Here is a 15,408-nt window from a genome sequence, read left to right as displayed (position 1 = left end):
GATGCTGGGATTTGAACCACCGTCCATCTTAGAGCGTATGTATGCAAGGCAAATGCCCTACCACTGTGTCATCTCTTTGGCCCCTTTATTAAGTATTTTTTACTACTGCTATCGATTTTTGTTTGTTGAGGTGCCACATCCAATGGTGCTCAGTGATTGCCCCTGGAGAGCTTGGGGAACCTTGTGGGATGCTGGTGATAGAAACTAGGTTGGCTGTATGCAAAGCAAGTGCCCTCCTCGCTGTGTTATTGCTATGGCCCCTAATCATTTTATTCTTCTGTCTACATAATAGCTATCAAAAATTAAAGTTCATAAAATGTGATTTTAAAGTATAGTTTGAATGAGTTTCTATGGTCACAGTAAATATGTAGAATAGAATGAGTCAATACATTTGCATTTTCAAAAACTACCAGTTGTATACTCATAGTTTATCTCAAATTCCTAAAGTAAAAGGGGTGAATATAAGGATATGATAAAATCTAAGATCAATTTGGAGAAATTATCTATAACTTTCTTTCAAATGCCAAACTCTACTTTTTCTACTCTGGAGAAGCCCATACTCTTTTGTGAAAACATATTACTCTCTCTCATTCTCTTCACTTTTTTCTAAGTAAATTTCTTTCAATAAAACTATTTTGTCTTTCTTTGTGGGGAGCCACACCCAGCAACACTCAGGGCTTACTCCTGGCTCTGCACTCAGAAGTCACTCCTGGCAGGTTCGGGGGACCATATGGGATGCTGGGAATTGAACCCAGGTCCGTCCTTGGTCAGTCACATGCAAGGCAAATACCCTACCTCTGTGCTATCTCTCAGATCCCTAATAAAACTATTTTGCTTTACACAAAGTTTTTAAAATAAGACTAAAGAGGACAAAATGATTAATAAATAATTGAAAAATTTAAATAAAAAAGTGCCAAGACCTAAAGCTCCAAAATTCAATAATACTCAAAATCATCTTAAAATAATAGTAAAACAGCAACAGTTAAGAAGTAAACTTGTGAACTCTTGGCAAGCAGTTATTTGCAAATTTAACTTATTCCTGTCTCTCTATAGAAAAAGGACAGGGGAAAAAAAGGGACAGTAAAGTAGGGTTCAGTAGAAGAGAAGTAACTACAGTCCATCTATTTATCTCCAGTGTAATGCCATCATTTTAGGAGAAGGTATTGAAGTATATAACTGTTGAAGTTCTATAAAGCTCCTTGTAACAAGGTCAAGGTAGAATTGGTAGAAATTTGTACATATTAAGGAATCTTAATTAATGGGACCAATGTGATAGAACAGAGGGTAGGGCATGCAGCTGACTCAGGTTCGATTCCCGGCATCCTCCATATGGTAACCCCCAAGTCTGCCTGGAGTAATCCCTGAGTGCCACTGAGTGTGGCCCCCAAATAAACAAATCTTAATTAAGAATAATTACATTTTATATTAATATGCAAATTCATACTAGTTTCTTTATATTGGGGTTTTTTTTGGGGGGCGGGGGAGGCCATTCCCAGTGGTATTGAGGGCCTACTCCTGGTTCTACATTCAAAGATCACTCCTGACAGGGCTCAGGGGACTATATATGATACGAGGGATTGAATCCTGCTCAGCTACATGCAAGGTAAATGCCCTACTCTTTACTATTGCTCTGACCCCACATACTAGTTTCTTTTTTTTCTTTTCTCTTTTGCTTTTTGGGCCACACCAGGTGACTCTCAGGGGTTACTTCTGGCTATGTGTTCAGAAATCACTCCTGGCTTGAGGAATCATAAGAGACGCTGGAGGATTGAACCAAGGTCCGTCCTAGGTTAGTGTGTGCAAGGCAAATGCCCTACTGCTTGTGCCACCACTCTGGCCCCTCATACTAGTTTCTTAATGTGAAATTGGTAGAGCAGAATGTAAGACAGATTGAAGCTTTGGGAAAAAGCTGACCAAAATGGTCCTGACAGCTACCTTAGTAAGTCATTTAAAATAAATGTTCACACGCGAACATTAAACAAGTTCTCTCTCTCTCTCTCTCTCTCTCTCTCTCTCTCTCTCTCTCTCTCTCTCTCTCTCTCTCTCTCTCTTTCTCTCTCTTTATTTTTGGGCCACAAGCTTTGTCTCTTAACAGGTATAAATTTTAGTATTCTCAAAATAAGCTACCTTTACTTATTATTTGTTAATTTATAAGGATATCAAATACAAACATAAATGATAAAGGCTTGTTCTTTTAGTTTTCTAAATCCATAGTATTTAGTATCATTGATGTTTGTGTTTGGTATCCGTATAAATTAACAAGTAATATTTAACAAAGGAAACTAAATGCTGATGATAAGCAAACTATAATGTAGATCATGAAAAAGTAGGAACTTTAGAATAGAATTTAAGTAAGTCAATACAACATAAAGTAAGATCTTAGTAAGAATTTTTAGTTTCTCAGAAACTGTGACTTTATATAACATGAAAGGCACTCATATAAAGCCTTGCATTGGCATATTTTCCTTAACAATATTAACGGCCAGAGAGATAGCATGGAGATAAGGCATTTGCTTTGCATGCAGAAGGTTGGTGGTGCCAATACTCGCATCCCATATGGCCCTCCGAGCCTGCCAGGAGCGACTTCTGAGCATAGAGCCAGGAGTAACTCCTGAGCGCTGCCGGGTGTGACCCAAAAACGAAAAACAAAAAACAAAAACAAAAAAACAAACAAAAAGAAATATTATTCCTTCGTATCTATGAGAACCTTCTGAATTAATTCACATTATTCTCAATAAATGTGAAGTTCATGCAAAAATTTACCATTAAATAAAATATCACTTCAAACTGGTGAGATTTCTTTTTCTTTTTTCTTTTTGGTTTTTGGGCCACACTTGATGATGCTCAGGAATTACCGTATTTGCCAGCATTTAAGACGATTTTTGAAATGAAAAAAAGTCAACCGAAAATCAGGAGTCGTCTTATACACTGAGTATATCCCGAAAAACGTCTCAATATGCTGCTAAACGAAAATCATCTGGATATTGCCATGAAACAAATTTTCCAACTCGATTCTGCACCAATCACTGCAAGGCTGCTCGGACTGCCTCTTTAACTCAGCCAATCCAAGCAGGCTTTTGATGTATGCAAATTAGACAATGTTCTGGACCTGAATCTACACTGTCAAAAGCCTGCTGAGATTGACCAGAGTCAGAGAGAAAGTCTATTACAGTATAACCTTTGAACCTTTGCTTGTTGTGATTGGCTCACTGTGGTACATACAGTTGCAGCACAGGAACGTTCTGTCTTATACAGCGAATATAGGCCTAAACCTATGTTTTAACTGTAAAATTAGGGGGCCGTCTTATATGCCGGCAAATACGGTACTCCTGGTTATGCGCCCAGAAATCGCTCCTAGCTTGGGGAACCATATGGGATGATGGGAGAATTGAACTGAGGTCCATCCTAGGTTAGAGTGTGTCCAAGGCAAATGCCCTACCACCTATGCCACCACTCCAGCTTATTATTTTAAAATTTTTTGGGCCACACCCTATGATGCTCAGGGGTCACTCCTGGCTATGCGCTCAGAAATCTCCCTTTGCTTGGGGGGGCCATATGGGACGCCAGGGGATCAAACTGCAGTCCGTTCTAACTTAGCGCATGCAAGGCAAACGCCCTACTGATTGCACCACTGCTCCAGCCCCATTATTTTTCATTTTTTTGTTTTTGTTTTTTTTTCAGGCCACACCCGTTAGATGCTCAGGGATTACTCCTGGCTACAGGCTCAGAAATTGCCCCTGGCTTGGGGGGACCATATGGAATGCCGGGGGATCGAACCGTGGTCCTTTCCTTGGCTAGCACTTGCAAGGCAGACACCTTACCTCTAGCGCCACCTCGCCAGCCCCTTTTTTTCATTTTTTTAAAAATAATTTTGTGATCATTGTGAATAATATGTCTTTCACAGTTGTATCTCAGGCATATAGTGACAGTACATTAGGGCCATTCCTACCACCAGAGTTCCCAGCATGCATCCCATACCTCCACTTAGTCCCCTGGACTACTAGTGTAACAGGTCCATTTTGTGTTTAGCTTGTTATAGTTTAGGTCTCTTGATTCTATTGTCATTGACTTTGGCTTGGGTATTTAGATCTGACCACAAACCAGTGAGTTTTCTAACATATATCAAAAAGAACAAAACCAATGTTGGCATGAATGTGAGGAAAAAGAAACTACCATCCACTGAGCGTGGGATGCCAACTCATTCAACCCTTTTGTAAAACAATATGAACACATCAAAACACACTAGAAAGTGGGCTTTTATATGATCTAGTAGTTCCACTTCTTGGCATCTATCATAAAAGTTTCAAAACTATTCACTTGCATGAATATGTTTACCATAGTACACTATAGCTAAAATCTGGAAACAACCCAAGTATAGATGACTGGTGTCAGCGGTGGTGGTGGTGGTGGTGGTGTGTGTGTGTAGGTGTCCGTGTGGGGAGAGAGGGGAAAAGCACTCTGAGAGGTGTGGTGTTGAAACACAGTACACCTGCATGAAACCCTATTATTAGCAATACTCTAAACCATAGTGCCTAAAATAAAACCAAAAATTAGCATTGCACCAACAGAAAATAATAGAGAAAATATACCTAAATGATCACAATCAAGATCATAAGTTATGTGGGGTAGTTTAAGCACATCTGATAGGTTTTTTTCTGTACCATCTTTCACTGATTTCTGTGTATAAGAAACCAATCTTCCAGTTTTCTTTTTTTGTTTGGTGTTTCCTCCTTTCTTTTCACATTTCCTAAAAAGAAATAGAATATTTAGTTTTCTTCTGACACTAGTTCTCAAAAAATAAAAGAAATCCACAGTGGCCAGAGTGATAGCACAGTGGTAGGGCATTTGTCTTGCACACGGCTTAGCTAGGCTAGACCTGGGTTCGATTTCTGGCATCCCATATGGTCACCTAAGCCTGCCAGGAGTGATTTCTGAGCACAGAGCCAGGAGTGACCCGAGTGCCACCAGATGTGGCCCCAAAACCAAAACAAACACCCCACAAAAATAAAACTTAAACAGGGGTCTCAAACTCAATTTACCTGGGCGCTGCAGGAGGCAAAGTCGGGGTGATCCTTGAGTGCAAAGTCAGTAGTAAGCCTTGAACATTGGGGGTGTGTGACCCAAACAACTAAAAAACAAAACAAAACAAAACAAAAAAAGATTCCTCTAGGGTAGGGCCACAAAATGTTGTATGGAGGGTCAGAAATGGCCCCCAAGCCGCGAGTTTGAGACCCCTGACTTAAGAGTATGTATGTATGAGATACATTGCAGGGGTTCAAAACTTGGGTTAGCCACATGCAAGATAAGTGCCCTACACTCGGTACTATCCCTCTGACCCCTAATTTTATGTTATTTACATCTTTGTGGTATCTCTCTTCCCAGAAAGAACAAAAAGATGTTATTAATGATTAAAATAATACTTCTTATTTTTTGTTTTTTTTTTTGGGTCACAACCGGCAGCGCTCAGGGGTTATTCCTGGCTCTATGCTTAGAAATCACTCCTGGCATGCTTGGAGGACCATATGGGATACCGGGATTCAAACCACCGTCCTTCTGCATGGAAGGCAAACAACCTACCTCCATGCCATCTCTCTGGCCCCAAAAATAACACTTCTTAAATGCTTTCTATTATTTTATTTCGTAACTCACTAGAAAATTAGAGGGCAAATTCTGCCAGTTGCCTTTTTTTTGTAAAGTGTACTGAAACACAGTACATTTTTTAAAATTTAAGCGCTGTATATGCTTGCATTCCACTATAAAAGCAAAGTTGAGTAATTTTAATATTCAGTATGTTCATAAAATTAAACTATCTGGTTTTTACAGGGGGGAAACATCAACCTGTAGGTTAGAAAGTACTGTAAGGCGCTTATCTTATGAGCAAAAGATTGGGTTGGATCTCTAGCACAGCACAGCATATGATCTCCATAGCACCACCAGAACTAAGCCCAAGCACAGCCCGGTGTGACCCCCTCCAATAAGACTTGAGTATGTTGAAATATGATCAACTTATATCACTGCATCCCCTGAATTCCATAAAAACAAGAATCAAATGCTTTTGTTTCCCAATGTGTACTAAGAAATAGGTATTCAGTAAATACTAAGAGAACAAGTAAAAAGAAAATAATTGTAGATGGCTTATCTGCTATGACTTATTGACACTTTCAAAATAACTTTTATGAGTTACATGAGGACATACATTTGTAAAATATCAAAATTTCACAATTGAAATTGATACATCTGAAAAAATTTAGATTATACTTAAAGTGGTTTTCTAGGTGTTCTATGTAGTTGTCTTGCCACACCTGACTGCACTTAGGGCATCATATGTGGAGCCAGGGATTGAGCTTGGGTTGGCTATCTTCAAGGCAAGTAAATGCATTAGTCCCTGTACTAACTCTAACTCCTAAAGTGCTTTTTCCCCTTAAGTTAGAAAGTACCTTACCTTAATTTTTCTAGAAAATCATCAATGTACTCTTTCCATTTTTCTGGAAACCCAAACATAAATTTTCTTATGAGATAATATGGATATCCTGTAAATGATAAAACAATCATTTTTTAGAAACTGATTTTTCTGAGGGGGTCACACCTGGCCATGCTCAGGCATTATTCCTGGCTTTGTGCTCAGAAATTACTCCTGGCTGGCTTGAGGATCCATTTGGGATGTCAAGGATCAAATCCAGGTTGGCTGGTTTGCAAACACAAATACTAATGTGGACGGTAAGCACATTACCCACTGTGCTATAACTCCAGACACAAGAGAATAAAATCTTAAGATTTCATTCATGGGGCCGGGCGGTGGCGCTAAAGGTAAGGTGCCTGACTTGCCTGCGCTAGCCTTGGACGGACCGCGGTTCGATCCCCCCGTGTCCCATATGGTCCCCCAAGCCAGGAGCAACTTCTGAGCACATAGCCAGGAGTAACCCCTGAGCGTTACCGGGTGTGGCCCAAAAACCAAAAAAAAAAAAAAAGATTTCATTCACTTATTAAATCAGTCAACTGTATATTTGGTGCTTGTTATATAAATTACTATCCTAGATAGTACAACAAAGCCTTATGGGGCTAAGAGAACATGCCCAGACTAACTTACTAGTAGGAAAACACCAGTTAAGGCAAATAAGTAACAGGGGCCAGCAGCTCAACAGGGCCTTAAGGTGCCAGTGTAAGCCTCACCATCAAGCATGGAGGAGAAGAAAGCCTAGGATTAGACTTCCCCAGAAATTGCCAGTACACATCTGGAACATTCTCTGGACTCTTTAAAAGAAGTGGCCCTAGGGGCCGGCGAGGTGACGCTAAAGGTAAGGTGTATGCCTTACAAGCGTTAGTCAAGGAAAGGACCACTCTTCGATCCCCCGGCATCAAACAGGTGTGGCCTGAAAAATCAAAAAAAAAAAAAAAAAAGTGGCCCTCGACCCAGGAGGAACCCGGTTCAATTCCCAGCATCCCATATGGTCCTCCAGCCTGTCAGGGGCGATTTCTGAGTGCAGAGCCAAGTGTAATTCCTGAGAGCCAGCAGTGTGGTCCAAAAACCAATCGATTAAAGGTTTTTTTTTTTTTTTTTTAAAGAAAAAAAGTGGCCTTGAAGAACAGGAAGAATTTGGACTTGAGGTTCTTAAAACAAGGTGACCTAAGGGGAACAAATCAGGCATCATTGAGGGATGCTGCAGCAGGTGAAGGCCAGTTTGCAGGAAATATTCCACCTTCCAGTATGAAAGTGATTCACTCAATCACCCCGGATATCTGCACTGGCTAAGCTACTAGTTACTCTTTTTGTGATGCTCTAATAAGCCCTTGAATAATTAATTTCCTCACCCACTTTATTCAGGCATGCAGAAGTGCAGTTAAGATGCTTGTGCTAAGATCCCAGTAAATGCCTATAAAAGCAGGGATGGGGACCAGGAACCTCAAGGAGAGTCAAGGATTTGACTCAGATTCATAAGGAGGGAATGTGAGGTCCTAGATTCTGAACAAGGAGGGACATCATTTTGTAAGGACAACATGCTGTAAGCCACATTAGGTTTTCTCAAGTCTGTTCCATTAGCTCAGGGGTGGCGACAAAGTTCGACACAAAGAGCCAAAATTTTAAACTGTGAGAGTCAGAGAGCCACACCACGCAGTGACCTGCCAAAACAAATACACAAAACAATCTAATTTTAACAATAAAATATTAAGCACATATTGCATTTTGCCATTTTGAGTGAGGGCAAAAATCCTGCCTGCAGTGATGGTGAGGGTGTGCTGTGTCCTCCACACTAAGAACTAACGGCAAGATGTGACCCAACATGTAACACATGGGTCCCCCCAGCTCGCTGGCCGTGCAGTTGTTTCCGAGGGATGGGAGAAGGGATGACACAGCTCAGAGATCTTTCCTCAGAAGCAGCAGAACAAAATCCAAACTTGGCAAAGAGATACAGTATACAAAATAATGATAAGAGGCAAAGAGCCGCATTCATTTTGGCCGGAGCCACATGCAGCTCGAGAGCCAAGTTTTCGCCAACCCTGCATTAGCTTATCTAAAGGACATGAGGGGACAATAGGAAGGTACCCTAGAACAGCCAATTATTTTATTATATATATATATTTGGGTTTTGGGCCACACCCGGTGACTCTCAGGGGTTATTACTGGCTATGCGCTTAGAAATCACTCTTGGCTTGGGGGACCATATGGGACGCTGGGGATTGAACCTTGGTCCGACCTAGGCTAGCATGCAAAAGGCAGATGCCTTATGGCATATGCCACTGCTCTGGCCCCATCAGCCAATCATTTTAAAGATCATCAGAAGCTAGGTACTCCCTATACCCCTTGCTATATAATCTGATTTGTGACCTTAGGCGTAGTTGTCTTCTCAGGGAGAAGGCCCTGATCAGTCAATAGGGGGCTTGTGACTGACGGAATAAAGTTTTATTAAGTTTTAAAAAAAGAAGGCAGGCTAGGGTGTAGAAGGGAACTTGGGAGACACTGGTGGTAAATAAGATAAAAGTAAAAATTGTGCTTTACTGTTATAATTCATTGGGAATAAGAAGAGAGTTCAAGTGGGTAGAGCACATACCTAGCATATGTAAAGTCACCCCTGGAACTGTAGGGTCCCAAGCACAATGGGTATGGTTTAGCTCAGGTCGACCCCAGCATTACAGAAATGGCCCCAATTAAAATAAAGCACACTCCATTAACAGATATGACCCCTTCCCCCAATTTTAACAATAAAATTACCTTCTTCTTTCATGGAATTCTTGTCTATGATCCCTTTTAAAATGTAAATGTTGCCCGAAAGAGTCCTAAGTTTGTTGTACTCAATTCGTTCTATAATAACATTACTGTGCCAATATATGTTAGCAATGTCTCTAGAAGGAAAAAATAGTTCAGTTAATCTCACAGCTACTCTCTATGTATATAATATTTATATATATTTGTAGTGTCACTACAATGAACATATATAAGTATGTGCATCTATAACAAGAAGTTATCCATGAAGACTGCAGCAGACCTAGTGAGATCTAATGACTTAGCTAACTGACCTTCAGAGTATATTCCAAAAACTCACTGGCCAAACCACACATCCTACTATAAACTATCATTAGCAAGAAGCAGTCTTCTAGAAAGAGCTCGTGTTTACAATGCTTGCAACTCCAACTTAACTAAGGTGAGGCTTCCAAAGAATAATTTTCCTGCCCAACTTATCAAATTTATATTTTTAATTTTAAGTATATAGTTTGGTTTCAACTTTGCATTTTCCACCCTCATTCTACACTCAACTGTTTTTGCCTTCCTCTTTGGAAAGAACCTAAAGAGGTTCCAGTTGGGAAGAATAAACAGCACTTATCAACCAATGACCCAAAAATCTACATCTTCATATTTCCTTACATGCATATATATATATATATATATATATATAAACCATGAAAATATTGCTTCTTGGGCGCTGGAGTGATAGCACAATGATCGGGTGTTTGCCTTGCATGGGGCTGACCCGGGAAGGACCTAGGTTAGATCCCAGACATCCCATATTGTCCCCCGAGCATGCCAGGATCAGTTTCTGAGCACAAAGCCAGGAGTAACTCCTGAGCGTCACTGGGTATGCCCCAAAACCAAAGAAAAGAAAATATTGCTTCTTGCCTTTAAAATTTATTTTATTTAACACTAAAAAGCACTCTCAAAGAACTGCTGGTAACAAAGAGATGGTACAGTACTGTTTCCCTCATATGCAGTCCACATGGTTGTTTATAACTGATCCTACTTTCCTGTTTTCCTCCCTAGCACCTCATAATTTTCCTGCCCAACTTATCAAATTTATATTTTTAATTTTAAGTATATAGTTTGGTTTCAACTTTGCATTTTCCACCCTCATTCTACACTCAACTGTTTTTGCCTGGCACCTCATATTTTAGAGAGATTACCACTAATTTTTAAATATGTAGCTGGCATAGAAAATTAAAAGAAGGGGCTGGAGAGATAGCATGGAGGTAAGGCATTTACCTTTCATGCAGAAGGTCATCAGTTCAAATCCCGGTGTCCCATATGGTCCCCCGTGCATGCCAGGAGCAATTTCTGAGCACGGAGCCAGGAAAAACCCCTGAGCACTGCCGGGTGTGACCCCCAAAAAAAACCCCCCAAAAAAACAAAAAACAAAAAGAAAAAGAAAATTAAAAGAAAAATTACATTCTTTTCTGGACCAGTAACATATCTGGTGTCACAATTTAAATGTGTAATATGAACTAAAACACATACAATAAATATAACTATCATAAATAAACCAGCCTAATTATTAGAGTCTTTGAAAAAAATAAACCACTATGTATACTATTTCTTATTTTTTGTTTTTGGCTCATACCTGGCTGTGCTCTGGGCATACTCTGGCTCTGTGCTCAGGACATATGAGTTGTGGGGACTGGCATCAGGCAAGGCAAGCACCCTACCCACTTCTTTTTTTTTGGGGGGGGGGGCAGTGGTCCACACCTGGAGGCACTCAGGGGTTACTCCTGGCTCTGTGCTCAGAAATCGGTCCTGGCAGGCAGGGGAACCATATGGGTTGCCAGGATTCAAACCACCGTCCATCCTGAATTGGCTGTGTGCAAGGCAAATGCCTGACAGCAATGCCATCTCTCCGGCTCCCACTGCTTCATTTCTCAAATTCCCTTGAAATACTATTTCTTTTAAATAACTTGAGTTGATAGATAAAACCAAGAAAGTTATTTACAATCAACACACCTAAAATCTGCAAGGTGATTTTTGTTGTCTTGAGGTCATACCTACCTATGCTCAGAATTACTCCTGTCTGTATTCAGGAATCACTCCTGGCAGGGTTGGAGAACGATATGGAATGCTGGGGACCAATCTCGGGTCAGCCATGTATAAGGCAATGTATTATCTCTAAGCTCCGTTGATGTTCATTTAAGTTTTTAAATGTTATTTTATTATAAATTTTAATCAAATTAATAATGAAATGCTATACTTACATTAGCTTTCCTTCTACACATATGGCAGTGTTATTATTGATGGCTTTAATTATCCATTCTTTTAGCTGGACTACCTAATGAAGCACAAAAAGAATAATTTCCTGTTATTACTGAAGCATAGCAATCAATTTAAATTAAAAAATTCATAGAATTCCCTAATATTCTTTTGTAAAAGTCAGCTGCATTCAAGACACCGTATTAGCTGTATTTTCCAACCTTTAAAACATTTTTTTGGTTTTGAATTCCTTTCTCTTTTAACTATTGTTACCCTAAAGACCAAAAGGGGGAGCGGATATTAAAAATGTGAACGAATTCCGTTCATCTTCAGAGTTCAGCCCATTGTTGAGAGCTATGCAAATAGTAACAATAAGACTAAGCACATAGGCCTTCTTACTTTAACCTATTGTTCTTTTCATTAAGCTGTTCTGCCTCTATGTCAAATGATAATGAAAGATGAAAATAAAGCCATTGCTAATAACAACAGAAGTATAAGATCACAAATTCTTGACAAGTGAGAATACAAATAAAAATATGCATCTACTTTAAATTTTTTCCTACCTTATTATTTTCAACTCCATTTGTAATTATACTTGGAGAAGAAAGCTGTGCAATCTTTCTTTTTGACCTTGGAGGAATTTGTAATCTTGAAGTTGCAAGCACAATATTACATGTATCATGCTTGGTACTAGAAAGATCAGTATTTTCAAGTTTTCTTTTCTCATTTTTTCCCTTCGTTTCCTGTTGTGAAACCCCTTCTTTTGTCACACTATCAGAAATTATTAATTCAACTCCATTTTCTACAGAAACAGAATCAGTGTTCAGAGTTTGACCAGTAGTATTTGGGGATTTGTCACAGACAGAATCAACACTTTCTAAAACAAATGTATTGGTTTTGAGCTCAGTGGCTCCAACTGTATTCTTTGAGTGAAGACTCTGTTTAGCACACTGATCCCTACTTAAAGCCTTGTTGACTCCGACAGCTGAAACTTTTCCATGTTCTTGGTTCACAGTTGAAAGCTCTGTAAAAATATAAAGCCAAACAAAATTTAGAGAAAGAACAAAAATTAAAAAGAAAACAAAACACTTTATTAAATATTTTCACCATCCTTGAACCCATTTTCAGAGTGTCTCTAGTTTTTAAAACTTAAACATTTATTCATAATCGTTGCTTATTACAGTACTACATAGAAAAAAAATCAAACTATTTGACCATACAAAAAGAACAAAAACAAATAAACAAACAAACCCAGCTTACAGTTAAGTTACATTGTGTGGAGGTTGATTTTTTTATTTTGCTGTTGACATCTACTGCTCGGCGGCAGAAAATTAACTAATTGATGGTTCTAGAGAAAATTTTTGGATTAAAGTTGGGTTTTTTTTAAACGAAGAGAAAATTAACTTGTATTAGCCACTGAGTAGGGGAAAAATGCCTTAAACAGGGTTTCATTACCACTATAGCACTTTTATATTTATTATAGGACAATTACATAAATAGTTCTCTTTGTTATGTTCTCATGCTTTTATTACATTCTAAATACCTACATTTAAAAAACTGCATGTCTCAACTTGGTCAAAGAGCAGTTTGAGAAGCTTATAGATCTAAAATAAAATTCTGGTGCTGCTCTAAGTTACATACATATGTTTATTTTATGATTAGATTACATATAAAGTATATTGGTAATGTCATCTAGTCTTGAAATTTCTGCTTCTGCTTGCAGCTCATTTTTTTTTTTTTTTGATTCACACCCAGTATTGCTTAGGATTACTCCTGGCTCTGCCCTCAGGATACCATATGGTATGCCAGGTATGGAACCAAGACAGCCAAATGCAAGGCTGTTGTCCTTTGTCTGCTGCCCCTGCTTACAGACATTTCTAGAGTATGTAAAAGTAGTTGAAACATTTTAACTTACACTTTAAAAAATGCCTAGACTAATTACATAATGATTTATATCCCTTTGCCATCTTTGCTTTTGTTTTGGGGCAGGTCCACACACAGCAATGCTTGGATGTCACTCCTGGTACAATGCTAGGATTAGCTCCAAGAGTGTGGCGGGAACCATCTGGTGCTGGTGACTGAACCCAAGGCTCACATAGCTTTTGAGCCGCCTCCCAGATTCCTCCTTGGTATCTCATTAAGAAAGTCTTCCAAGGCACAAATCTACAGTCTGTATTTGTCTATATAACCATCACCACTCCATAATAATCATACCTCTTTTATTTATTTATTTTTTGGAGTCACATCCGGTGATGGTCAGGGGTTACTTCTGGCTATGCACGCAGAAATTGCTCCTGGCTTGGGGGACCCTATGGGATGCTGGGGAATTGCACCTAGGGTTCAAGGTCCGTCCTAGGTCAGCCACATGCAAGGCAAACACCCTACCACTGCATCAACACTCTGGCCCCTAATCACACCATTTTTGAGTAATACTGGCACATGTGTGTGTGCACATGCACACACTAAAAAGTTTCCCATAATGGTCATACACAATATTTTTTCTCCCTGCCGCTCCTCCAAACATAATTTTTTTTTTTGGCCACACCAAGTGACGCTCAGGGGCCACTCCTGGCTATGCGCTCAGAAATTGCTCCTGGCTTGGGGACCATATGAACCGAGGTCCATCCTGGGTCAGCCTGGGTCAGCAGCTGTAAGGCAAATGCCCCACTGTTGCACTATCGCTCTGGCCCCATATGTAATGTTTTGGACCAAAAAAAAAATAAATAAATAAAGGAACAAAATCTGTGAAAAATAGTGAAATGTGATAGTGACCATGGAAATATTCCTGGCATTTTATTCTGCTTTATATTCTAGACAATAAAAATCCTGTTTCTTGAAAATGGAAATGGTAATTGACTTAAACTTTGTGCCAAAGAAAAAAATTTTTTTATTGCTCTTTCATGCTGAACATATCCTGACCACTTCATTGAAAATTACTATTTCCTCTTCCCTTCATCCTTACTTTTTTTTTTACAACATTTCTCACTTATTGCACCATAACAAATTTTTCATTTAGTGATATCGCCAACATTCTTAAATGTGAGATAGCTATATGGGGGCAACGTCTTTTGTCCATTTTGCTCACTACTACACAGTACCCAACAATAATTGTATTATAACCAACATCTAGGAAAAGTAACATTTTTGTTATTATTACCTGATTGTAATGGTTTGCTGTTCTCCTTTTCTTTACAGAGATAGGTAGTATCTTTAGCATTTCTTGGAGTTTCCAATAAACTATTTCTTAATATTTGGTTTTGCTTGTCACGCAGAACTTTTTCTTTCATTCTTTGAAATGTTTTTTCTGGTGTTTCATAGTTTCCTTTACTTTTAAATCCATCCTTGATAGGTTTTATAGCACTGATATCAAGAGAACTGTTGGAGGCAGTGACCTCTGCTAGCATGGTAGATTGAAGTACTCTTCTATTACCAAAAACTGTCTTTTCTGGGAACTTATTCTTTTCATGGTTATCCAATTTTAAAGTGTTCCGACGTTTCACCAAATCTTTTACAGGAGTAAGTGTGCCTGAGGGAATGCTATCAAAAAGGATTGCATGCATAGGCATATTTTTCTTTTGAGAAGGTATCTCTGAAGACAAATGAATTTCTGGATGTTTCAAAGGTGTAACAAACATCGTGATAAACTTTGGTAAGAAATTCCTGGGGCCGGTGAGGTGGCGCTAGAGGTAAGGTGTCTCCCTTGCAAGTGATAGCCAAGGAAGGACCGCAGTTTGATCCCGGAGTCCCATATGGTCCCCCCAAGCCAGGGGCAACTTCTGAGTGCTTAGCCAGGAGTAACCCCTGAGCATCAAACAGGTGTGGCCCAAAAAAACAAAACAAAACAAAAAATAAAAAAGAAATTCCTTTAAGGAAAAAAATAAAGATGAATTCAATTTTCCAGACAGATCTTCAGCTGGAAGGAGCCCAGAAGAACCTATGGTTTAATGTGAAATCAAACATTA

At 39.2% G+C, this 15,408-nt stretch overlaps 1 protein-coding gene across 1 annotated transcript in view; it reads right to left on the bottom strand.

The window, feature by feature from the left end:
• Positions 1 to 15,081, bottom strand: part of MIS18BP1 (MIS18 binding protein 1) — a 30,959-nt gene extending 15,878 nt beyond the window's left edge. The window contains exons 1-6 of the mRNA XM_049768947.1: positions 14,604 to 15,081; positions 12,010 to 12,470; positions 11,452 to 11,525; positions 9,209 to 9,339; positions 6,443 to 6,530; positions 4,590 to 4,747 (exon numbers count right to left, since the gene is read on the bottom strand). Coding sequence (XP_049624904.1) covers positions 4,590 to 4,747; positions 6,443 to 6,530; positions 9,209 to 9,339; positions 11,452 to 11,525; positions 12,010 to 12,470; positions 14,604 to 15,081 — 1,390 coding nt within the window. The remainder of the gene's footprint in view (positions 1 to 4,589; positions 4,748 to 6,442; positions 6,531 to 9,208; positions 9,340 to 11,451; positions 11,526 to 12,009; positions 12,471 to 14,603) is intronic.
• Between the last annotated feature and the right edge of the window lie 327 nt (positions 15,082 to 15,408).

Source organism: Suncus etruscus, chromosome 2 (genome assembly GCF_024139225.1).
Source record: "Suncus etruscus isolate mSunEtr1 chromosome 2, mSunEtr1.pri.cur, whole genome shotgun sequence".
In the NCBI taxonomy this organism is placed as follows: domain Eukaryota; kingdom Metazoa; phylum Chordata; class Mammalia; order Eulipotyphla; family Soricidae; genus Suncus; species Suncus etruscus.
This window is presented reverse-complemented; position numbering and strand designations above follow the sequence as displayed.